At 35.8% G+C, this 25,822-nt stretch overlaps 4 protein-coding genes across 21 annotated transcripts; 2 read left to right on the top strand and 2 right to left on the bottom strand.

The window, feature by feature from the left end:
- Positions 1-1,999: 1,999 nt before the first annotated feature.
- LOC122011374 (receptor-like serine/threonine-protein kinase At1g78530) lies at positions 2,000-4,050 on the top strand. Of its 2 annotated transcripts, XM_042567757.1 has the most exons (6): positions 2,000-2,200; positions 2,402-2,622; positions 2,705-3,043; positions 3,121-3,378; positions 3,449-3,582; positions 3,673-4,050. In XM_042567757.1, exons 2-6 carry the CDS (start codon positions 2,487-2,489, stop codon positions 3,871-3,873), a joined length of 1,068 nt encoding a protein of 355 aa, XP_042423691.1. In that variant the 5' UTR covers positions 2,000-2,200; positions 2,402-2,486; the 3' UTR covers positions 3,874-4,050. The 2 variants fall into 2 exon arrangements, with proteins under 2 accessions (XP_042423691.1, XP_042423692.1); XM_042567758.1 differs by lacking the exon at positions 2,000-2,200 and having other exon boundaries at positions 2,481-2,622; positions 2,727-3,043.
- A 268-nt stretch (positions 4,051-4,318) lies between these two features.
- Positions 4,319-9,005, bottom strand: LOC122008269. The gene is made up of 5 exons (XM_042563948.1): positions 8,848-9,005; positions 8,036-8,198; positions 7,621-7,714; positions 6,601-6,800; positions 4,319-4,608 (listed from the first exon to the last, which is right to left on the bottom strand). The coding sequence occupies exons 1-5, from the start codon at positions 8,935-8,937 to the stop codon at positions 4,493-4,495; spliced, it is 663 nt and encodes a 220-aa protein (XP_042419882.1). The 5' UTR covers positions 8,938-9,005; the 3' UTR covers positions 4,319-4,492.
- Positions 9,006-12,583: 3,578 nt separating this feature from the next.
- On the top strand, positions 12,584-16,718 carry LOC122008253 (myosin-binding protein 3-like). Of its 4 annotated transcripts, none has more exons than XM_042563926.1 (4): positions 12,584-14,017; positions 14,201-14,323; positions 14,450-15,736; positions 16,097-16,718. In XM_042563926.1, the coding sequence occupies exons 1-3, from the start codon at positions 12,805-12,807 to the stop codon at positions 15,718-15,720; spliced, it is 2,607 nt and encodes an 868-aa protein (XP_042419860.1). In that variant the 5' UTR covers positions 12,584-12,804; the 3' UTR covers positions 15,721-15,736; positions 16,097-16,718. The 4 variants fall into 4 exon arrangements, with proteins under 4 accessions (XP_042419860.1, XP_042419858.1, XP_042419859.1 ...); XM_042563924.1 differs by having other exon boundaries at positions 14,177-14,323; XM_042563925.1 differs by having other exon boundaries at positions 12,585-14,017; positions 14,441-15,736.
- A 3,016-nt stretch (positions 16,719-19,734) lies between these two features.
- LOC122008251 (cyclin-dependent kinase G-2-like) lies at positions 19,735-25,385 on the bottom strand. Of its 14 annotated transcripts, none has more exons than XR_006119244.1 (10): positions 23,466-25,377; positions 23,235-23,363; positions 22,954-23,089; positions 22,616-22,704; positions 22,293-22,404; positions 22,093-22,199; positions 21,758-22,003; positions 21,589-21,639; positions 21,412-21,482; positions 19,735-20,060 (listed from the first exon to the last, which is right to left on the bottom strand). XR_006119244.1 is itself a non-coding variant. In XM_042563920.1 (9 exons), the coding sequence occupies exons 3-9, from the start codon at positions 24,695-24,697 to the stop codon at positions 21,904-21,906; spliced, it is 1,905 nt and encodes a 634-aa protein (XP_042419854.1). In that variant the 5' UTR covers positions 24,698-24,954; positions 25,040-25,164; positions 25,245-25,384; the 3' UTR covers positions 21,534-21,903. The 14 variants fall into 14 exon arrangements, 5 of the variants coding, with proteins under 5 accessions (XP_042419854.1, XP_042419852.1, XP_042419853.1 ...); XR_006119245.1 differs by having other exon boundaries at positions 21,412-21,472; XR_006119246.1 differs by having other exon boundaries at positions 19,735-19,962; positions 21,412-21,472.
- Positions 25,386-25,822: the final 437 nt, after the last annotated feature.

Below are 25,822 nucleotides of genomic sequence, written 5' to 3'. Positions count from 1 at the left end.
TCCTATCACACACTCTTTTCTCATTTTCTCTCATCACACTTTCTCTCTCTTCATTCTTTCTCATCACACTTTCTCTCTCATCAGACTTTCTCCCTCATCATTCTCTTTCATCATATTTTTCTCTCACATTCATCTTTCTCTCACATCTAATTTTTTCTCTTATTTTCCTTTAAGGGTAAAAAGAGAAATTTTGATTTATTTCGATAGAAAATATGCAACTAACCAAATATTACTTTTAAGAATGATATTCATGTTCATACCCATTCCCATTCTACAATATAATGATTCCCATTCCGATTCTTATTCTTAGGAAAAAACTAAACGCCCCCTAAAGGTTTTATTGTCGGTAAGGAGGGACGACCGTCGATGCCACCTGATCCGGCCCTGCAAACATCTGAAAATATCAACAGCTTAATTAATAAAATAAATTTTTCGGATCGAACAATATAATGTATCAATGCAGTTCCAATTTACTTAGCACTATCTTCTGCCGTTGATCCTTGAGGTGCGCAACTGCGTCGGGTGGTCGGAGTTCGGTGAACATTGCATTTTTGATGTAGCAGAAGACCGATGATGATCTGGTTTTGTCTAATAAGTCTTTATCGCTATCAGACTCGGCAATAAAATGTCGATGGATGTAGTTTTAAATGGATCAAATTAATTTTATTATAATATTTGAATGAAGCTTTATTTTATTTTTTTATTTTAATTGCCACTAGGTACATGATAATGGGTCTCGAATCTTGATAAAATTTAGAAAATTTTTTTTCCTATTTTTTAATTTATTTCCTCACAAATGATCATAGCTTAGATCGTATGAGACTTCTGAAGTGACAAATTTCACCTTTATTACCATCGGTTGGATCTAGATCGGATTTCATATTCTTCATATTTATGCTCACCTATTATATACATCCTCATATTTCTTCATATTTACACTCACCTATTATATTCATCCTTGTACATATCTCCATATCCATCAGTATTTAATTTTCATCTTCATCCTTATACCTGTCGAAATGTTGAATATTTATATCCTATCTTACCCATTATCTACTACTATCTACCATTTTTTTTAAAATAATAATAATAATAATAATTTATTAATTCTTAAAATAAATAATATTAAGAAAAGATAATAAGAAAAAGAAATCTCCTCAGGAGGAAGAGTTACTAAATCTCTTATTCAAGATAGGGTAGATTGAAGCAGTGGTTTAATAGGAAGTTTATTAAAACCGAAATTGATCTTGCGCTTTATTTTTTTTTAGATGGAAAATATGTTACAGTTTTTGTTTCTGGAGAGGGTATAGATAAAATTTTATCATATCTATATTTATATACAAATCTTAAAATACTCATATTCGAATATCCAATTATTTAATTAGCTCTAAAAATTTCTTCTATACCCTACTTCATTTGAACTAGGTATTAAATTTCCTATAAATTATCGTCTCTAATTTATGACTAATTCTAAGATTACTAATTTAGTCCTATAAAAAAAATTTATTAGTGGATAAATCAGAAAATATTTTCTTTAGATGGTACATCAACATTCTTAAATAAACTGTTTATTAAAAAAAAATTTATTTATTAACTTATTAAAATTGAGATTTAATAATTGTGTTAATAAGTTGACGGTCGGTCGAGTGTATGTCGATTCACCTGAGTCTGGACGAGACAAGATGATGCGGCTGATTGTGATGGTTGTATGATTCGAACGAATCGGGTGGAGTGTGGATGGATCAGGTTTGTCAAACCGCTCGAATGGGCCAAATCAAACCAGTGGATAATCATCAGCTTCCCTCAGTGCTCTTCCATTTTGACCCACTGTGAACTGATCAGTCGGTGGTGGTGCAGTTCTTAGTCAATCAGTTGATTTATTGGACCTACAATCGACCGTGTTCACTTCTGCTTTTACTATTTAAAAAAGGTCTTCTTTGACAATTGTGTCGACTTGGTGATTGACGTTGCGCAGAGAACGAGTGCCAGCGCACACAAAACACCAGCCATATGGTCGTACTTTCACATGCTTTGCCAATTTGAATTAATTGGCTTCGATGTTGTTGCCACCTAGCCAGATATTTCATCTGAGAATTGCAGGTCCTTCCAGGATTCTCCTTTTTCACCAATAAATCCAGATTTAAGTCTGCACGAGGAAGAAAAAATTACAGAGGAACTCAGTTCTGCAACTTGAATTTGGGTAAGCACTCTTGACTGTTTATGCAATGTTCTTGATATAATATAGATTAAGTCGCCATGTTTTTGGGATGATTTCTTCAGCATCAACATAAAATCTCACATCCATGTTCATGCCCTCCTCCTTGTGTTTGTTCTAAAGAACAAGTCTTTTTCATGTTGTAATGCACCTCTGTGCTTGCACTGAGCTTCATTTCTGATGCAGAGGTTTCAATCCTGAGGCTGGTTTGCCCTTTGGACTAATTCAATCATACAAACTAAAAGAAAGAAAAAGCCTTTTGATACGAGATATGGCTGGATCTACTGCACTAGCACTTTACATTGCAGTGTCTTGTCTCGCCTTTGTTACCTCGAAGATCATCGTTTCCTGTCTCCTCTACAGACGATGGACGCGCAAGCGTAGCATCATCCAAGATACTATGACAGGTTAATTACTTTCTAACAGCACAAGCTTTGGCCATGAATGAACAATTATATTCAAGTATATTACTGACTTGTATGATAACAGGTGGGAAATTTGTTCTATTTAGGTCTTCGACGACACACTCTTTGAACTCAAAGGTGTTTGTTAAAAAGACAATGAAGTTGTCTAACAAGGATATCATTGGTTCTGGAGGCCAAGGCACAGTCTACAGATTGACAATCAACGATACCGCTGCCTTCGCGGTGAAGAGACTGAGCAAGGGGAATTCTGATGTCGACCGAGGATTCGAAAGAGAATTGGACGCAATGGGCGATATAAAGCACCGAAACATCGTTACGCTTCATGGATATTATGTGTCCCCTCACTTCAATTTCCTTGTGTATGAGTTGATGCCAAATGGAAGCTTAGATTCGCTGCTTCATGGTATTCAACTTAACCTTTACCCAATTTTGGATGTCCATGGAATTCATCAGTTTTTCATGTATGCAATCCTGATACAGGGAATTCGCGCAAAGTACTGAAACCTCTCGATTGGGCTACAAGATACAAAGTAGCTATTGGGGCAGCCAGGGGCATATCATATCTCCACCATGACTGCATACCTCACATAATTCACAGAGATATCAAATCGAGCAACATCTTGTTGGACCATAACATGGAAGCCAGAGTTTCCGATTTCGGTTTAGCCACGCTACTAGAACCGAGTCGAACCCATGTTACGACAATTGTTGCAGGAAGTTTTGGTTATCTTGCTCCTGGTAATGTGATGTACTAGCTTTTGCAAGTTTATAAGAAGAGATTGGGTGACACCGTCTCCTTTTCCTTCAGAATACTTCGACACCGGCAGAGCGACTACTAAAGGGGATGTTTACAGCTTCGGGGTGGTGTTGCTTGAGCTTTTAACCGGGAAAAGGCCAACAGATGAATCTTTTATTGAAGGAGGAACAAAACTAGTGACCTGGGTAAGATGATTGATATACAAAGATTATCCAATGAATACTAGTGTTATGCATGTTTTTTTTCCTATGATTTGTCCATGCTTGCTTCTGTAGGTAAAAGGGATTATCGAAGTGAACGAAGAACAGCACGCAATCGACAAAGCCTTGACTTGCTATCCCATTGAAGAAATAAAGAGAGTATTTCATGTCGCGGAGAAGTGCCTAGAACCAGATCCATCAGAGAGACCAACCATGGCCGAGGTACTCAAAATGCTGGAGCATATTAAAACATCAAACACACCAGCTGTTCCTTAGTTGCAATTCTGAGTCTCTGACCATAACCCTTTTTTCTAGATCCAACAAGATCTATTTGCTAGTGAACCTTTATCAACAAGTTATTTTGTCACAAGCTTCTTCATGCTTGCTTGTGGAAATTGGGATGCCTGTTGTTTGTAGACATGAAGCTTTTTAATGCATGTTCTTCATTGTTTTTTGCGTGCAAAATGTGCTTTAGAATATGTTCTTATAGGTAATGATGGACCTTAGAGTAGTTTTGAATCTCAATAGGGACGAATATTCTGGGTGTAACTACCATGGACATGGAGTATTATCATATCTCTTGATAATATTTCTATACAAAATTTTCTCAAGGCTACATCTACATATATAGGTTAATTAGACTTCTTATTACACTATGCAACGTGGAATCAACAGAATTCTATAATCCATAACCATGCATTAATATTAGAGCATACTACTGATCAGTTGTACCATTTTTCTTCAAAGACGGGGGAATCCAACATATCACAAGTAGAATCTTTTGGATCTTTTGCTTAAAAGATACCACCCAAAAAAAAAGCATTTCAAAATCTTCACACTTCAGAAACATCTTGAAAACTAGGCATCATTACAACTTGAAAACTATGGATCTTTACTATTGGATAGAATCTTCAAATGAGGTGATGGATTCCAAGAGAGTCCTCAGATCACTGATGTCGTTGAGAACAATCATATGTTCTGACTTGAGGTTATTTATCTCGGCTTCTAGTGCTGAAATTATGAAATAAATTGATGTTGTAATCAGTGAATGATGAGCAAGTTGCAGGTTAAGGCAAATAAACAAAGTTTAGTCATTGTAACGCAAGGAAGGGAACAAACAACACAACACAAAAAAGGAAATAAAATTGAAGAAAAAACTAAAGAACAATTTGATATTGGTGCATCTATAATTAAAGAAAAAATGAATATTGGCGCATCTACAAATAAATTTTAAATTTATTTTTTATTATTTAGTAATTAGGCTTATCGCAATGGTAAAATTGTTGCTTTGTGACCAGAGGGTTCGAATCCTGAAAACTGTTGCCTCTTGCAAAAAGTAGGGTAAGGCTACGTACAATGGATCATTTCCCGGGACCCCGTATGGCAGGAGCTTCATGCACCAAGCTGTTTTTTTTTTTTTAGTAATTAGGCTTGTCACATTTTCTTTTTCTTTTTGGTAAATAATAAGGGATGATTATTCCGTAGTTTAGTTAATTTGGATTATTTATTTTCTTATTTGTTTTAGATTCAGATCAATAAAAGAAGTTAGGAGTCCCTATAATGATAATCTTGAAGTCAATAATAAATTACATAAACTACTGAATTGAAATAACTTCGTATAACTCTTTCAAGTCGGCAAAAGGTGACTCCGCTCACCTTCGAGGCCCCCACCAACCCGTCCCAGGCTAACACATGATGCAAGTGCTCTTTCAAAAGGCGACTTAGTATAACTCTTTCAAGATGCAAGTGCTGGTGGAATAGGGTAATATTCTTTTGACTGATGACTGATGAGCAAAAATTCTTGAACCATGATTATACAATTTGTTAAGTTGTAGTTACTAATTATTTATTAGTTTTGGTGAATTTATAGAGAATGAAAGCAATACATAAAAATGAGGGAAAATGAAAAAGAAAACAGGTTGAAATTTGCTGGCTAAATGTTGCTACTGCCAAATCTTTTACAGTAAATGTGAATATAAGAGATTGAAGTTTATGTTGAAGAATAATTGAGAGTTTAGGCCCCAAATGAAGAAAAACATATCTGGTCACAAAGGAAAGAAAAAAAGAACAAGAATAGAGAGGTCAGATTTGACCATCTGAATCTTACTACACAACGAGCGCATATGCCATGTATCCTTTAGTATATATCAGCAAGCCAAGTGTATAATTCTCAAAACTAGAGATGTTTGGAAACCGATATTCAAGAATGACCATCTTAGATGACTGAACTGGAAACGTTTATGCATGCCATACTGCAAACTGGAACAAAAGATTGTTCCAGGAAGAATAGGAAATTGCTCAGTTTAAATTAAAGGAACCAAAGGATTAAAAATATTTTCCTTCTTATTTTGACAAACACGTCCAGGTTGCTTTTTGATTATGTTGTATAAGGGCACAAATGGGTAAAGGGAGATGCTAATTGAGTCATAGTTTACCACACAAAAGAGTCAGTACACCATGTCAATTTTTTCAAAACCTGTATTTGTTAACCGCTCATCCTTCCATGAAGTTAGTCACATACCCCTGACTCCAGAAGATTACATGTTGGAACTCAATACTAAAGAGTGAAACAATATGTATATTGACCCAATTGTTAGTCTAATCATTCTTCGTACTGATCTTCCATCGACTTCAAACATTAAAATATAAATCACAATCATCTAAAAATTATCCCAATGCATACAGTCATAGAATGTAGTTTGCTATTTCATGTTGCCAGACCAACAAAGATGATATCCCTGCCCAACAACTGACAAAATGTATTTGAGTCCACTAACCACATTTGAATCATCCTTAGCTTAGATTTTTCACTAAATTGTATTCTAAGTCCATGTTTGGATAGCAACAACCGTCAACAAGGAATTGCTTGGAGTCACAAGTGACATAAATCATTATCAAATATGTAATTAACTAGCAGAAAGATTAGGAGTAAAAAATTAATCATATCACAATTGAATCTAATAAATATGCATTAAATGCAATAGAATAAAAGTAAAAGATTACCAGAATTGCACATGTGAATTTCTTGAAGAATCTCTTCAATAAATTCATTGGTAGAATTTTCTAAAGCAGTAATTTTCTTTTGCAAATTTTCCTTCTCGTTCTCAAGTGCCTCTTTTTCCAATAATAGTAGACGCAACACATCATTTTCACTGGTTGTCATTTCCTCTTGAAATTTTTTACATTGAAAAAGGAAAACCTCCCTGATCAAAGCACATATGAGTTTTTTTTTTCCTTCTAGGTTTTCGCTGATCAAATTGTTTCCTACCAAAATTTTTTGATTGAATTCTGAGTCAATAAGAACATGAAGTTTCAAAATAACAGAACTAAGGGAACACACTCAAGAGTCCCTATCTGATATAAGGATGAAGGATAAATTGCCTTAGAAAAAGTGATGAATCTCAGAAAACAAATGCAAAAAAAAAATTACAGGTACACTGAGAATAGCTAATCAAGGAACATGCCACAAGTGAATGCCAGGATAACTAGTGTTTGGCACATGATAGTTGTAAAAGGACAATTCTAGACTTAGGCTTCTTTATCAGAGGCTTCTAAGTGAACCAGCAGAAATAGCTCTCTACAAAAATAAAAAAGAAAAAAAAAATGAACCAGAGACTCCATTTGCTATCTAGACAAAAAAGTTATCATTCTTAAACCTAATTTTCAAGCATTTTCATGTTATTTATTGCTTGATATTTGGTTCACACCAGCACACAATAACTAGGTTGTTCTGCCAACAAGCACCCTGTCAAATCATCTAGCAAACCTCTACAATTTCAATGGATTTTGATTCAATAAATTGCTTTCTATGAGATCCTCTATCATTCCTAAAGAAATTTTATATTTTTGAACTCATTCTGTGGTATTGTCTTATTATTCTATTCCAAATGACATGTATTTGTAATGCAGTTTGAGATAATGCAATTTTAAGAAATAGCTAACAATATGAAACAAGAATAAGAAATTATGAATATCTTCCACAAGGTTATATGTGTATCTGGAAGAGGTGAATCCAGGGCATACCTCTTGTTGGATATTCTTTTCTCAATGTTAACCTTGTTTTGCTTCAGAGATTCTATTTCCTTTTCCATCAATTCTACAGAGGCCTTTGAAATAGCTGTTCATAGAGAGATGTAAGTGTAATAATAAATGGATATTTATGCATTTCCTGTGACAATTAGAGAAAGATTTTCTAGATGTCCAGAGTAACATGTAGGTCCAAGTAAGATGTAAGTTGTGTTAAAAAAACAGAAAATTTTGTTTGGGGTATTCGAACAGCGTGAGCAACAATGTGTTATTGTGATCTAGTGTGCAATAAGGGACAATTGAGACACAAGCAGCATTACTCTCAATTAATTAGAAGAACATAAATAACAGAAGATAGTAGATCATCCATGATAAGAATATGACCATATAACATTTTAACAAAAAAAATTACTAGCCACTTGAACTAAAGCTTCAAGCTCAAGATTCCTGCTTGTTATCTTCATTGCCAAACCATGCTCTCTGATAGCATAGTTATCTTGATCCTCAGAAAGCTTTGCAATTTCTGTGTCGACTTCTCTTGTCCTCAAAATGGTATGCTCAATCTCTTCATTGACCTATGAAACAAGAACAACTAATTGCAATTTAAGTGTATGCTAGAAATTAAACTATACTAGAAGGTAAAATTCAAAAGAGGAGGAAAGGAAGAGAATGTGGGAACCATTAGGTCCAACTAAAACCTCACCAACTCAATCAGTTTTAAGTCAATATTGTCAGCTGTTGGGCCTTTGGCCTCATGGTTGATTTTGGTAATATACGCACACAGTCACTTGATTACACTTAATCCACTCGCTGACAAGCTAGACGCTAAACCTTTCCAACTAAACTTGGTTGGCATTGTCGATGATTAAGTTTGATAGATCTGAAATAACATAACCCAGTTATTATTTTTGTAAAAAAAAAAAACCAACAACAACTTTCCGGATGAAAAGATCCAATTGAAACCTGATCCTTCAAGTAAAAGTTCTATTCCAGCCTGTTTATACATAAAAAGTAAATCTAGCCAATGATTCGTCTCGTAAAGGGCATCCCGCGGGTGGATACTGATTGCGATTTGCAATTCAAAAAATAGGGTTCTTTTATTTCAGGAAAGATAAATTGTCCTCGATGGATGTGCATGGAAGGGCGACAAATAGTCGCATGTAAGATGTCTGATGGAATGAAAAGAGGGGGAGATGGACAATAATAGGGAGAAACGCACATTACCAGGTCGAGCATATCCTTGAAAGAAGATATATGGCGAAGAATGCCGGCGGAGTCCTCCATCGTCGTCGAGCTCTTGACCAAAGCGCACATAGAGAAGCAAGCGGGAGTAACTAGCAAGGAGCCGCCGCTAAAACACTGATCTTGTGCTTTGAGAATACAACCCCTTAATTTTGAAAAAATTGTAGAGAATATAGAAAATCTTATCAAATAAAAATTTAATATTTTCATGGTTAAAAATATATATAATGATCATTTGCAACCACATTTTAACATTATATTATCTTTCACATTTAATATTAAAACTTAATTTAATACTAAATATATTATATAATTTTAAAAATCATATTAAAATATGAGATGTATTTTGGAAATTACTGGTTACACTTACCTTAGTTTGAATTTAAACTTAGGAAAAGGTAACTATTCAACTTAAGATAATTAATTTTAGGACGATCAATTTAGTTCTATAAAAATTTTCTAGACTATCAATATAAATTAAATCAAAATAAATTAAATAGTATTCGCAATGGATAAATTAAAAAAATACTCATGAACTGCTCATCAACGTTACATGATAGAGCCGCCGATGAGTCAGAATGATTCGGCCACGGTGGTTACATCTTTGCCGTTGAATCCAATTGCAATGTCAAGTCTTCTTACGTGAAAACATGGGATCCGAACGTGTGTCACAATTAAGCCGATTTATTAGCAATAAAGTAATTGGTTTAAATGCTAGGCAAAAACTTAAAAAATGCCCTTATTGTTATTGTTTTTGTCGAAACGGCATCCCAATTTTTTAAAATATCAAAACATTATTCCTCTTTTTCACTTTGAAAATATTTTGTTCTAACATTATTATAACAGCTTTGGAAGAAACTACTTCCTAATAACATTGTTAAAGACTACTAATATGACACATAATTTTGTTCAAAATTATTTATAGCAATTTTGAATAAAGTTGTTATATATAGTAAAGCAACAACAATTAAGTCTCTATCCCACTAAATGAGTGAGGTCAGATTCCCTAAGTCATTAGACTCAGATTCCTTAATAGATTTTCATTTATATCTAAATAAAATTTATTTAATTTTATTATTGTTAATAAGTCTTCCTTCACTTTCCTATTCCTAAATCAATGTGCACATTTATTATTCTCTTACGTAACCTAATTTGAATATTTATTAGTCACATAAACAATCTATATCATATTAAACGTATCATTTAGAATTTTTCCTTTGTCTTCCTTTAATATTTGTATTTTTTATTTTATTCATGGTTCACATATTACATCAATTTTAACATCTTTATTTTTAAATATTTTCATCTTTTATTCATATACATATACTCGATTTGTACCTTAATATTCAGCTTTATATAATATATCAGATCTAATTATAATTTTATAAAAATTCCTTTAAAAATTAAAATTTTAATTATAAGTACTTTACCATAATAAAGAATATATAACTTTATCATTTATTCAATTATTTTATTTGCATCTTAGGTAAGATATCCCAATTAACCCTCCATGCTTTGGTAAAAACAATCTTAGAAATTTAGAATTTTAAATTCTAAAGGTGTTTGGTTTGTATTTTTCATAGTGTTTTCTATTTTCATTTTATGAGAAAATGGAAAACACATTTGTTTTGCATTTTTGGCATTCATTTTCAAGAAAAAGAGAGAGCATTTTCTAAGAAAACGAAAAAAATAGAAAAATTATTTTCTAAAAAAAAATGAAAAAAATACGATTTTCTAAAAAATGAAATGAAAATACAAACAAACTAAACACACCAATTCACCATCTTCTATCTTAACCATTATCTGAACTTAGATTTTAGATATTCTATCACTACTCTACTAAATTCAAAATCTTCAAATTTAAGTGTCTATTGCCAAGATTTAAATTACATTTATTTCTTTATGTTTTATCGATCAAAACAATGTCATCTACAAATAATATATATCATAATAATATATCTTGGATGTGTTTTATTTAGTTCATTATAACTATCCTTAATGTAATCCTATTTTTATATAAAATACTTCTATTAATCTACCTAGAGTTTTTACTATTGTCATTTCATTTTCACATATATATTCTTAATTATTTTAATATACACAGACGCCTTTCTTTTTTAAAAATAATTTGTACGTAATTTCTCTTAAATATAGATCTGTTACATTAATGATTTATTAGTGCTGGTCCCACAAATATGGAGGGAGGTACATACAGGTATACAGACCCATAGTGGGATGAACCCCATATCATAATTTCTCTTAAAACTTTGGCATAAGTTTGTTATCACAAGGATCTTATCCCGCATATCTTGTGCAGACCGATAAATTTTTTCAATTTTTTTTTATTTTCTTTAATATTATAACTTAATTTTTAAATCCTAAACTTAATATCTTATTAACATTACCGAAAGTTAAAAAAAAATAAAAAAAAATAAATTAACGTTAGTCATGACGAATTCATGATATTTTTTAATTAGTTATATAAGAATATGTACAATTTCTATTATTAAAGATATGCATCTAAATTTATTTTTCTTCCTTAAGTATTTTTTCCTATTATTATTTTTGAAAAGTTTATAGTATGACTTATTAGCTTAATATTTCTATTTTTTTTGTATGTTTCTTTTATTTTTATACAAGGGACTAAAGTATCATCCTTCATCAATTAAACATTTTTTTTATTTTCAATATTAGGTTGAATACTTTTATATATTTAATACTCTACTTACAAATATACTTACATATTTTTATTAGAATATCATGCTTTTTCTATTTTATTATCCCATTTAATATCAATTCTACTTTTAAAATTTAAATTCTTTAATAAATTTTAGTGACTTAAATTTTTGTTAAAAAGATGAAAATATATTTTCTATCATTCATTTATCTTCTCATCTTCCACGAGTATCATAATTTATATCACTAATTTAAAATCTAAATTTTCTCCGTCTCTCTTACTAATTTTATCTTTCATAAATATAAAATAGTAATTCTTTTCTTAATTATGATATATTCATTATTTTGTCAATAACCATTCCTACTTTCCATGTCTTAGATATAAACAATTGATTTTTTTTATTATATTTATTGTTATCCAACTTAGAGCTGAGAATTTTCATATGTTTAATATTACGTGTAAGTTTTTTAATATGATAATTTTTTAAACTCATAATTTATCTTCTTTCACATAATAAATAATTAAAAAACAGTTGATAAAAAATATTAAAAATGAACATAATCACTTATTACTAGAAGCTAATATAACAAATTTTATCAAGATATTACTATTAGCCTCTACAATACTTTCCTTTAAAAGTTAGTTGTAATCTATAGCAACTTTCCTTTCTTATCCCGGCTTAAGACCCACCATAGTGGAATTTATTTGCCATGTGCAAAGCTGCCGCGGTTATAATTTATAAATAGAATAAATATTTTTTAAAATAAAAATTACAATAAATACCATTTTAGTATTTTTTTTAAATAAATAGAACAATTTTTTAACGTACGCGATAATAAAAAAAATGCTCTTTTAATTTGTTTTTTTTACTAATCTATACCTTTTCTGGTATCTAAATACTAATTACTCCTTCCGTTTAAAGTAATGTTCAAATACACGGTCGTGTAACTTTGCAATTAGTTTATAAAACAGGAGTCAATTTGTAAATAATACAACTTATTCGACCCTTCCGCCTTTTTGATCCCTTCTTCTTGCTTTTTCTTTATCTTCTCGTCTTCCCCCTCCTCCTCCTCCTCGCCGACTTGAAGAATTCACGCAGGTTTGCTTCTTATCCCGTCGATCTCTTCCTCCTCTGTTCTCTTGTTCGGCTTCTCCTCGGCCTATGGCGCAGTGTGTCGAAGCGAGCTTTTGATGTGCACAACCACACCGAAGCATCGCGCAGTGTAAGAGAGTGAGAGGCCGGGAGATAGATCTACACATCCATGGCGGCTAACAAGTTTGCGGCTTCCTTGCCCCGAAACACTCATAAGCTGGCGGTCATACTGGTGTACGCCGTTCTGGAATGGACGCTGATCGCGCTTCTCCTCATCAACGGCCTATTTGCCTATCTCATCGGACGATTCGCCGCCTACTTCGGTCTCCAGCCCCCCTGCGTCTTCTGTTCGCGGGTGGACCATCTCTTCGAGAGTGCGGACGACGGGCGCCGCTGGAGGCAGGGGAGCGCCTGCCGCGACCTAGTGTGCCCGGACCATGCTGCTGAGGTTTCCGGGTTAGGGTACTGCGATCGTCACCGGAGGCTGGCGGAGGTCGGGGAGATGTGCGAGGATTGCTGCCCGACGTCGTCGAGGCCGGCCGGCGCGCCGGCCTTGATGGCGTGGATGAAGAGGAGCGAGGAGGGGGAGAAGGATCTGCGATGCTCGTGTTGTGGTGTCGTCCTGGAGAGTGGGTTCTTTTCTCCCTACTTCGTCTCCAAGCAGTCTTGGGGACTAACGGAGTATGAGCAGACGGGGAACGTGGTCGACCATTTGGAAGTCGATGGTCCAAATGCCCTTGAGAAAGACATCGCCTTGGGCGAGGAAAAGTTGGAGGAAGTAGTTGATTCCAGCCAAGCTGAAATATTTCCAGGAGAAGAAGAGGAGGAAAAGAAGGAGGATGAGGACGGGGAGCACGCCACTGCTGCTATCGTGGAGGAAGAAGAAGAAGAAGAATTTTCTCTTATCCTTGATGCCTGTCATTTGGTGGAGGACGCATCCATTCAAGTCCTCACTTCCATTCCGGGTCACATATGTGCCATGGAGGATCGATTGGTCCCGATTGAACTGATTGACTCTATGACAGAGATTCCGACTGTATTGGTTTCTGAACTCGACGAAGTGAAGCAAGCGGCAGGGTCTATTATTCACAGCATTGTAGAGAAGGAATTGGGTTCTTCTGAGGTACAAAGAGCTCAACAACATGGCATTCCAGAGGAGGAGAACGCATTAGTAGCATCCAAAAAAATGGATGAAACTGTTGAAGAGAAAGAATGTTCCATGACTGAAGGCCCGACCACTGAAACAGATGATATACTGGTCCATAATTCTGCAGTTCCTCATCCTTCAGTGCTCCTTTCTGATCAACAAGTCATTGCTCCTCAGGCAACATCAGTTGTTACACTTGAAGGACCTAGTGAGGAAGATCTTTCTGGAACAAAAGGTAGCATAGTCATTCTAAAGAAAGCAACTTTTATCAATTTTGTAAAGTTTCTTATTCAGTTTTATTGGTTTCAATAAATATGGATCTCTCACTTTTATCTATCAAGTTAGATTTTTCTGATGGCTGTAAGCTGAGAAGGCATTATATGTACTGGTGCAGATACTAATTCTGATATATCAATAGGAAGTGAGATTTGTGACAAGGAACACATTGAAAGTACCCTTACTTACAAACCAACATTGGTTTCAGAAAGCACACAAGATCAAGACTCAGTGGAGAATGATGAAAAGACTACCATGGACCAAGGTAACGCTTTTAGATCATTCTTTTGGTTTGATGTTCTAGATATCCACATTTTTTCGAAAAATATATATGAATCTGTATGCTTAAAGTGCCTAATTATATTCCATCTGTTTGTCAAAGAAACTGCAGCAAATGAGAACACAAACCATATATCTGAATTTTTGGAAAACAATGAAATTGAAGAGGATAGAACTCCTGAGACACCGACTTACTCTGATGGTGTTCAATATATGAGTAGGAGGTTCCTGATTGGTAAAAGAGAATCTGGGACAGAGTCCCTGGATGGAAGTGTTGCCAGTGAGTTTGAAGGCTGTGATACAATGACTATGGATCAGCTTAAAGCTTCTCTACAAGCAGAACGAAAGGCCCTGACTGCATTGTATGCGGAACTTGAGGAAGAGAGAAGCGCTGCAGCCATTGCTGCTAACCAAACTATGGCTATGATAACCAGGCTTCAAGAAGAGAAAGCTGCTATGCAAATGGAAGCATTGCAATATCAGCGGATGATGGATGAACAATCAGAGTATGACCAGGAAGCTTTGCAGCTTCTGAATGAGCTGATGGTCAAGAGGGAGAAGGAAAACCAAGAGTTGGAGAAGGAGCTTGAATTGTATAGAAAGAAACTGCTGCATTATGAAACGAAGGAGAGGAGACAGATGGGATCCAATAAGGTGATTGGAAGGCATGAAACACCTTCTGCTTCTTCAAGTGCTGAAGACATAATTGCTGACTTCTCGATTGAATCCCATGAGAAGGATGAGTTTGCAGATACATCTGAAGGAAACCATCAAAATACTCCTGCTGGTGACGTATTAAGTTCAGGGACAGACCAAGCCACCAAAATGCACCTAAATGCCCTTAAGGAATCATTGGCTGATTTTGAGGAAGAGAGACTGTCCATTCTGGAGCAACTTAAGGAGTTGGAGAGGAAGCTTATTACAATGGAAGATGAAGACCCTCAAGCTTCAGAATCAATGGGGCATCATATTGATGGTGTCCTACATGATTATGAGAATGGTTTTTCAGACAATTCAGAAGACGGGAAGCAGAATGGTGAACCAAAGAGTATGGGTAGTAAAGGGAAGAGGCTTCTTCCTCTTTTTGATGCAGTGAATGATGGGCATGTAGATGATGCAATTGATGTGGCTCCTGAAGCACTTTCTCATCGTGTAGAAGATCGACAGAAGCTAGCAATCATGGAAGAGGTCGACTACCTTTATGAGAGGCTAGATGCTCTTCAGGGTGATAGAGAGTTTGTAAAGCACTGTATCAATTCCTTGAATAAAGGAGACAAAGGAATTCATCTTCTTCAAGAGATTTTAGAAAATCTTCGTGATCTGCGGAATGTGGAACTTCGAACAACAAACTCATCTAATGCTCTTGCTTTGTTGTCAACATAACATGCCCAAATTGAAGGTAATGTCAATAGTGCTTATACCTTTTAATTGCACATTATTATTAACGGGAATGAACCCCCTTTGTTGTCGTGTTCCTCATTTGCTAGCTGTTAAACATCATGTATGCTTTTTTGTCCCCTGCATAACAATCAATGGCCATTCTAGACACTGAATATGATTTTTGATTTTTTGTCTTCATCTTATTCATCTTGAGAGGAATGTATAAAAAGTGTTAATTGCAAGAAAACATCTGGATGGATATGTACACCCATAATATAGGAAAGAAGTTATATTTCTTTCTGATTTTGTCAAATTTAACAACAACAGCTTCAAAAAGCATTTCTAGTTACTAATTTACTTGAAATTATGTTTCTAACAGATGAAGGCTATAAACTGGAGTTGAAGGTTTCAAATTTGCTTGTGATGGCCATAAACAATGAGCTCGAGTTAGTCATACTCGTACCAGGTGAAAATGGGCTCCTGGTACCATATTTTGGCGGTTGCGTAGACTGCGTAGAAGCAGTCTACTAATGGCTTCCTGGGCGCAGTTTTTGTTTTTTTTTGTGGTGGGTTTTTTTTTCTTTAAATTTGTTGTTGTTGGTAGTCCACTTCTCCTGTGGGGCAAGAGGGGTGTGTCAAGGAGGGATGGTGGTTGGGTCTGATTATGGTAGAACTCATGGCTTGAAAGCTGTATTATGTCATATATTCCAATGCCAGCTCCAGATCCAGGTATACAGTTAGATTAAAAAGATAAAGTAGGGTGAGTTGGGGCCCTTTCTTCTTATTTTTCTTCCGCTTCTTTTCCATATAGAGGAGAGTGGTAGTTGTATGATGCATTGAGTTTGGTTTGAAATTTGTTTATTATGTTTTTTATATGCTTGGTTATTACAGTATGATGCCTATTGATCTTTCAATGCAGACAGCAATGGTCCTTGAGCATTTGTAAACTCAGCTTGTATGTAAATTATTTAATAGATACTGCAGACTGTTTATTGGTTGTATGTATCAGGACAGGACTCTAATCTTGAGATGTCGGGTCATCCAAAGAGAATATTGAAATTAGTTCATGGAAATCATGATAGCTTTCAATGCGTGCACATGGAGCTCACTCTCAAGGAGTTAATAGCTTAAGAGGAATGATTGCTCTAGACTGAATTCATGATTTAATAGTCAAATAATCCCATTAGTGCAAATTAAGATAAAAATTAACACTAATAATTCCATTGTTGGAGGCCTCAAAATCTCTTTTGCTGATATGATTTTGGGCAAAAAAACAATAAAAAAAAAGCGCTCTTGTTTTGCATTTCTTTTTTATTTTTTATTAATAAAGTGTTCCATCCTCCGAGTCCCTTTCCCTTGTAAAATGAAACAATGGCTCTTATCACACGAATTAAAATTAGGTATATTATAATAACTATAAAATTATAATTACTATAAATGTTATAGTAGTTATAGTTTCATAACTGTTATAATATGAATGTTAAGTGAACAGATTGAATCTGTGTTGTAATAATTGTTGTAACATGAATGATAAATAACAATTGCTGCAACGTGAATGATAAATGAATAGATTTGAATCCGTATTATAGTAATTATAAAATCATAATTGTTACACCATGAGTATTTTTAAAAGATTAAGTATGCATTATAAATTATAGTTGCTATAATATGTGTTACAATTACGAAATCAGAGTTACTATAATGTTCTAAATTAATTCAGGATTTAATACGTATAATCAGAGATAATAATACTAAATAGTATATTTGATGGTAGCTATATTATCTTACGAAGGGCCGGTGGAATACGACCTCCTTTTGATAAACAAAAATAAAAATGATTTTTTTAAAAAACATAGATGCGTCTTTTGATTATTTGATTGTCCTATTTATCTCCAAAGTACTTGTGCTATAATTTGGAAACGTGTCAAGATAAAATCTCCTCTTTGCACCGATTAGCAAGATCAACGAGATTGATCAAGTAACGAGCAAACACATGGCAAAATTGATTGGGGTTGATTCACGGCAGGTTACATGTTAAAGTCAATTGGGCATGCTAGCAAAGTTAATTGTCAACTAATGCATGATGAGGAAAAAAAATATTAATCAAATTGGATAATATCGGGTCTAGGATGATTGATCTGACTTCACAAAAATTTTTCATCGACTATCAAGTAAATCAGGAAGCACTCACAACGGACAACACAGGAACCTAATATTTTTTAATTGTGTGTCTCATTTGAAGGAAAAATTCCTATAAATTAATTATAGTTGGATGAGGAAGGTCATTGATAAGGTGGATCGAGGTGTGAGAGGACTGGCATTAAACAAGGTTGAACGGAGGTCATTTAGTATCAAAAACAAGTTGAATTTATTAAATAAATTGTAGCAACATATGATTACAATCATTACCAACGTCTCTCATAATTCATTCCTAAATTATATAAAAAAAAATAAATCATAGAACCAATTTATAATCGATTATCAAATGACTATGACTAGAGATTAAAAGAAATTTTTTCCTAAGAACACGTGCTCATCTAAAATTGATTCATATTTTATTATATTAAATTTACCATCCTCTATTCAATTGGACTCCCGTGGAGACAAATTTGATAAAAAAAAAAAATGGTCTTATGGCTTAATTATTACATCTTTCATTGGTTAGGTAAACAACTTTTTTCCTCAATTCTCACCTTTCTCCGTTTTCTATTCTTCTCTTAGCCTTTCATATCCATCCACTAGGGTAAACTAAGTCTAGAGCATGAGCAAGGTTGGTGGACAAACTAAATCTAAGAATGAGTCAGATTGGTAGGAATTAAGCGGCTCAACATCACGATTTTTAAATCTGTCATCCCAGCAACTACATACGATAGACTCTATGATCATTTTGTGAAAAAAAAAAATTAAAAAATTATAATTGATGATTTTTTTTTCTCTCAATTTTATCGAGATTTGAGCTCTTATTCTATTATAGTAATTCTATTCCGTACTAACCAACCCATTCCTACTTGGAAACAAAAAGAGAGGATGATAAAAACCATAAAACCCTTCAAGGTAACAAAAGGTAAATACGCTCACCCTCAATATCTCAGGGCCAGCACGGATGAGGTAAATCACGAACGACTGCTAGCCTTTGAAATAGTGACTAACACATAAAGAAGACATTTATTTCGATTTTGCCGAAATTCAAATCCCAAACCTCATGACGACAACATCTCATGCACTAGCCACTAGATCCATCTGAGCATCTGAGGGGACACCATAAAACTCTTAAAAAAAAAATGAAAATCCCAATTAACCTCATTGACTATCCCTGGGATGACCGATCCGGTCACATGAAAATTTCCCACCTACCACCAGGATAAATCGAAAAGCACGCGCAACAATCAACCCAGACGCCCACCATAAAACCCTTCAATTATGATAAAAAAAGACGAATACGCTCGTCTCCAACGCCTCCGCCAACCTGCCTCAAGGTCAGCACGGAAGAGATAAATCACGGACGACTACTAACTTTTGGAATAATGACTACCATAAAACCCTTCAATGTGGCAAAAAGGCGATTCGCTCGCCCCCAGCGCCCCCGCCAACCCGTCCCTAGACCAACACGGAGGAAGTAAATCACGGGTGGTTACTAGCCATTAGTGCAAATGGCCAAAACATGAGGGAGGTTATGCTCAGTCACGCCGAATTTCGACCCCAAGACCTCATGTGACAACACCCCATACCTTAACCATCGCACCGCCCCGAGGGGACCATAAAACCCTTCAAGCTTCCTGTGAAGTTGGCTCAATTTGACATTAAATAATTCATGGGGCGACAACTATTAGGTCAGCACCATGATCAACTGCTTGCCCTACAAGACTATCCATGTTTAGCCTTTCGAACTCCATCTCTACAATTAAATTACAGACAACCTACTTTACGTTTCAATCATATACACAAAATTGCAACCACCTCAGTGAATGCATGCGAGATTAAGTTAACCTAATTAAAATACCAAAAAACTGGCATAACTAAAAGGCAAAATAAATAATAATGAAGATTAAAACAACCTACACGACTACGAAAAGTATCTATATCGAGATCACAGTACATACATTACAAGGCAAGCAACGACCTCAGGACATCTGTGCAATTGAATATAAAAATATACCAATAATTAACTGATAGCCTGATGCTGTGATGCATTGACATAATTGAGGTGAGATCCCACGCAGCCGTCGCTTGCCGTCTCACTTCATCCTGTAAGCTAATGTTAGAGTAAGAAGAACCTGATGCAGCCGGCTGGAACCCCCAATTTTCAGACAGTCTTTCTCCAGCATGGTAAAGCAACAACCGAACTAATACAAAATTGTAACAAGTGACTAAACACCAGCATCTTTAAAAATGTTGCTGAGGTGAAAATGCAATGTTAGAGAATGGACAGTATGATGGTCAGACACTTGGCTAAGGTGACACCAGTGATCTTGGCATTGTAGTGCGAGTTGTTTTATAGAAGTCAAGCTCCCAAAGTATCCACTCATTCACATTTTATGCGGCTAAGCATTGTGATCTTGTGTGTGTGATCTTGTGTGTCAAATGGTTGTGCAAGTCGGATAATGAGTTGATACAGTCAAGTAACCAAAGCATCATGGAAAAAGAAGTTCCATACATGGCAACATGTGCAATTTGAATTCTTCCAACAATGGAAACAAGCTAGACTAATCCATCCTAACATAAACTCTTTTAATTGCAATGGCTTGACGTATTAATTTGAAAGTACAAGAAATTGTTGGGCATCCTAGAAAGGGAACATGCAACCTGCAACAAAATTCTTAATATGACTACCAAGTATACCAAAAGCACATGTAATCTGAGGAGTCATCCTTGATAATACACCAAAAATAAGTTGGTATCAGCCAGAGGTAGGATGGATCAATCTAAGGAATGGCTACTCCAATGCTTCTGGAACGTTGTTATAAGATATTGTGATGCTTGCTTAGGGTGTTGGGTGCAGGTTTGTGTGACAAATCTATCCTCGGATGTCTAGCAATAGCCATCAAGGATGGCTTAATTTGGTTTCACGGACAGCTTAAGGGAATTGAAATGGAGAACTATGGGCAAACATTCATCTTCCTGAGGCAGATGACAATTTCAATTTAAGGTTCAAATTATGATATAACAAAAAAATAGTCATGATATGCTTTTAAGAATATTAAACATGTGAATTGGTCAAGTGCTTTAATGAGATAAGTGTAACACATTTATTCAAGGAAGAGGAAGTCATTAACCATGCAAGTTATTACAAAAATTTAGTTTTGAGGTTAAAAACATAAGGTATCCATAAGGTGCAAATTTTCTTAAAGAATCATTTCTACTAGAGTCTAGTATCACTAACCACGATCTTATTGCCGTTAGCAGCTAGGACAGGTTAGCTGATCATCAACTATTCAATAAGCATTTTTGTCAAATTCCAAAAACACCAACTATCCATATATTACAAAATACACAAAATTTTCAGTGACATGGTAGATGATGAGCTTACATAATCACCTAAAACAAGTGTGTGAGAAACAAATAAAAAGAGAGAATTCTCTGAAGTACCAAATCTTAAAAATATATACAGTAAAGTAGTTTGTCAGCGATATACTCAGAAAATGATGGAAATGTGATTCTTCTCCTGATCTTAAACATCAGTTGACAATGAATTACCTTTTGAGTAGAAAGCTATTGAGTGCTTGACACCAGGTATAACAATGACCCACCGCATCAACTGATCAACTCTTGCAAACACAGTACGAAAAAAAAAAATCAAAAAATAACAGAATCAAACATGGTCAACATCAATAACTGTTTGATACTAATCCAATCTCAAGAAGCAACGCTTACAATTTTCCAGACAAATGTTGCATATACATGTCTCATAGGGAATTGATCATCCTGTATAAAATTAAATAGCCTACCCTTTAAAGATGCACTTTATAGTTGCGGCAGCAAAAGAAAAGCCGACATGGCTCTGTTTTCATGAGAATAGGAAATAATATCCAGTATCAAGTACCTGCTAAACAGCATCATCAATTGTTGTCTGACACTAACAAAGTTACACAATGTCACGTGAATTTCTCACCAAGGAAGTTACTGAATAAAGTGTCGTTTAGGTATTCTCTGACCAAAGCAACCTTGTGCAGTGTTTGCATCTGTTGTCTAACCAAATAGGGTAGAAAGGCCGAGGTCACCTAGTTGCAGTTCTTTCTTCCGCTGTTCTGCAAGTGGATCTGGGCTCTTCATTATTCTTCTTTGACGTCTGAATATTAAATAAGATGACGATCATAGTCAGTTGCATATCGAAATCATAGGGACTTTATCTTAATTTTGTTAAACTTCTTTACATACCGATCTTGAGCATGTTGAGCAGGAAAAGTAGGCATAAAATCTTTTGACTTGGGCAAAGGAACCTCCTGGAACCAGGGATGATTTTGAGCAGCTTCAGCAGTTATTCGCTACATTCACAGCAAACTAATCAATATTGCAAACAGAAAAATAGTACAAATAGAGAATGGAACTTTCTCAATAAAATTTGTTTCAGTATTTACCTTCTCAGGGTCATATGTCAAAAGTCTGTTTAGCAAGTCAAATCCAGCTTCAGAAAGGGTTGGACGTCCGAAAAAGGATGTGGGAGGAAACTTTTCTCGTAGCTTGTTGTACCTGAAAAAGGAAACAATTCACTAAACAAACTAAAATAATCAAGAACACTTCACCTAAGTGCTAGAGCCACCAAAGCAAGCCATAAAGCTTAGGCATGATCAACCATAGCTTGAGGCCTGGAAAAGGATGGTGTTAATAAGAATGAAGCAAGCCAAACAAAAAAATCTGCAGGTCAACCAAACAAAAGAGGAATTAGACAGTTAATACTTACGGTTGCTTGACAAAATTAACTTTAGCACCAGGTAGTTTAGCAATTCCAGGCCATATCTTTTCATTCGGAGTACCAAGTGTCCTAAATATCTGCAAGACAAATACATTAGAGGAGATAAAGAAAAATAAAACTAAAGGACAACTCGATGCACAAAGCTCCCACCAAGGTGGGATCAACGAGAAGGGTCTATTGTATGCAGTCTTACCCTACTTTGAAAAAGGTTGTTTCCGAGACTTGAACTCGTGACCTCCAGACGGCAACAACTTTACAGTTGTGCCAAGGTTTCCCTTCAAAGAAACATAAAACTAAGAGCAGAGAAAAATGTTTTAGAAATAAACCTTGTCAAGTTGATCATGTTCAGATTTCCCATTAAATAATGGTTCCTTTGCTAGAAGCTCTGCCATTATACACCCTAAAGACCACATGTCAATAGCAGTGGAATACTCCTTGGCCCCTAGTAGAAGTTCAGGTGCCCTATATCATCACAAAAGATCAAGGATATTAGGATGTCAAAAAACACAATCTAAAAGCAATGGTGCCACAGATTCCTAAAGAAAGAATACGAAATCATAAAACACACCAGTACACATGATGAACAGGGTATCAAAACACTACATACCTGTACCATAATGTGACCACCAATGGACTGTATGGTTTCAAAGGACTTCCATATTGGCGAGCCAAACCAAAGTCACATATCTTTAATTCTCCACGATTGTTTAAAAGAAGATTTGATGTCTTCAAATCCCTAAAAGGAAGAATAATTCATACATCAAAAAGAGTATATAAAGAGGAAGATAAACGCAATAAGGGGAAAAAAAACACAAAAAAAGTGGAAACATGGGACTACCTATGGAGTACCCAGTTGTCATGAAGGTAATTGACACCTGAAAACAGCTGCAACATCAAGCATTTTACCTCACTCTGACTAAATGGTTGTTTCATGGTCTCCATCAGTGCCTTCAAATCATGTTCCATGTATTCCATAACCATAAAAATTTTGTCCAGACTGCTACCAACAACAACTTCCTTAACATCCACAACTGAAGGATGATGAAAAGATAACAATACATTTATCTCTCTAAGTGCAGTGAGAGGAAAACCCTCAGTCTCCTTTTCCATTTTGACTTTTTTCAGTGCCACTATCTCCCCTGTCTTTTTATCCTTTGCTCTGTAGACAACCCCATAGGTACCTTCATCTATTTTATTAAGCCTTTCAAACACATCAACACTTCTACAACCCTGCAACATATTTATACATCTTATAGGTGGTTGTGCTGGATCTGGTGTCTCAGACTTCTGGTCCTCATCTTCGGAGTCTGTTTCAGAAATTTGATTGCTAGAACTTCCATTAGACCCAACATGGTCAACATCCATATCATCATTTATTCCCAACTCAGCATCGCCATCATGGTTTTCATGTTCCCTTGAATCAGATAGTTTAGCCAAAGGCACTCCAGAAATTTCTGCCATGTTAACCTCGACTAACCTAGGTGTACCCATTTTCTTGTGCAAATGCTGCCCTGCTGAACCAGACAAAGGGCTACCCTTTTTCCTTTTAGTCACTACGTCCACCTTGAAATTTTCACCTCCATCATCGAAAGAACTGTTTCCATCTGCCCATCTGGAAAAAGAGATACTCCGAGCTGGCATAGGTTCATCTTCAAAATCATCCACCAGATTTTCCTCCTGATTAGTACTTGCCAGAAAGTATTGGGATGGCTCGACAGGGGCAACTGAATCAAAAGGTGACGAACTCTTAGCAGATGGTAAAACATCATCAAGAGAATAAGGCGGAACAAACCCCTGAGGCCGTGGAGGTGGTGGAGGCAGGGTATCATTGTCAATCCTAGTGTTCTTACTGCTAGAAGTGGCAACAGTGGATCGCTTAGTGTCATCTCTATCCCAAATGATTGGAGAGAATTTGCGCTTCTTGCTATCCATCGAGTAATTCTCATTGTCCTGATTCTGTGACACATTCTCCTGGATCTTCGAGATAGGTGCTTGAGCATCATCTGATCCGCTTCCACTGGACAACTCCCCAGTCTCTCGGTCCACGTCTTTCCCCGAGTGACGTTTCATTTTCTGACTGTTCTTGCTTCCCTCACTAGAATTGCTCGAATAGAGGGTGTGATGGGAGCCATTAATCACTTCCTTATTCTTGGTGCCTCTTTGCGCAACCCCAATCCTATCACGCAAATCTTGATCACCCCGTCCTTCGTACCTACGGAGGCCGCCATCATGTAAACGATCCCGGTAATAATCCTTCCTCCCCGATAGCTCTACATCTGCCTCCCGGTCCCAGAACTCAAGATCTCTAAACCCACTATGCCGACCAGCTGCCATAACGCGAGGAAATCCTAAAAATCGGGTATTCACGAAGAAACCCTAAACACAAGAAAAGGGCGACAGCGAAGAGAAAACCTAGAGGGACGAAACACTGAAATTCACCCAACGTCGAAGAAGTATATATCCTGAGAAATCAATATGCAACCTGATTTGGCTCGAATTAATCGGCAGGAAGCGAACACCAACAAGAATCAACGAATCTGCTGACGGAAAACGCCGACTGAAAGGAATCAGCCGGTTGGAGTAGTAGGAGATACTAGGAAGCGCCTTGAAGACAGACCTGATCTTGGCGAGGGAGGAATCCGACGGCGGCCGGCGAAGAGGCAGCGCCTTTGCCGATTGTGAGAGAGAGAGCGAGGAGGAAGCGGTGCTAAATTTATATTGCGGAGGCAGAACGTTTGCTGCGACGCGGAGGCGGCCGCGTAGTATTGCGACAACGAAGCCGGATGCGGGATGGGGCTCGTAAATATTTTGGTACACTTGATAAAAACACCTAGTGAATTTACCCACGAAGATGTTGGCTATTCATGCGGGACCTCCTTGGCCCTACGTTGGGGGATAAATCTTTGTTGCGGTTATAAATGGCAACAATAGCAAATCGGATCTGGATTCCAACTTGGCTCGGAAGAAATTCTGGTTCTCTTGCGGATCTTGCACCCGATCCGGTAATCCGAAATGATGTGGCTCCGTCAGATTTGGTAATATTTATATTTGAAACAGGAGGCCCAATTTATACAAATCATTTATAATTTTTGAAAAATATATATAAAAAGATGCTTCATCAGATATTCTTATCTCTAAAATATCATTTATTTAACTCGTTTTAACAGCTTCTTACACATTTTAATAATTACTTAA

The sequence above is a fragment of the Zingiber officinale genome, chromosome 8A (assembly GCF_018446385.1).
Source record: "Zingiber officinale cultivar Zhangliang chromosome 8A, Zo_v1.1, whole genome shotgun sequence".
Lineage (NCBI taxonomy): Eukaryota > Viridiplantae > Streptophyta > Magnoliopsida > Zingiberales > Zingiberaceae > Zingiber > Zingiber officinale.
Note: the sequence above shows the minus strand (reverse complement) of the source record. Positions and strands in the feature narration are given on the sequence as shown.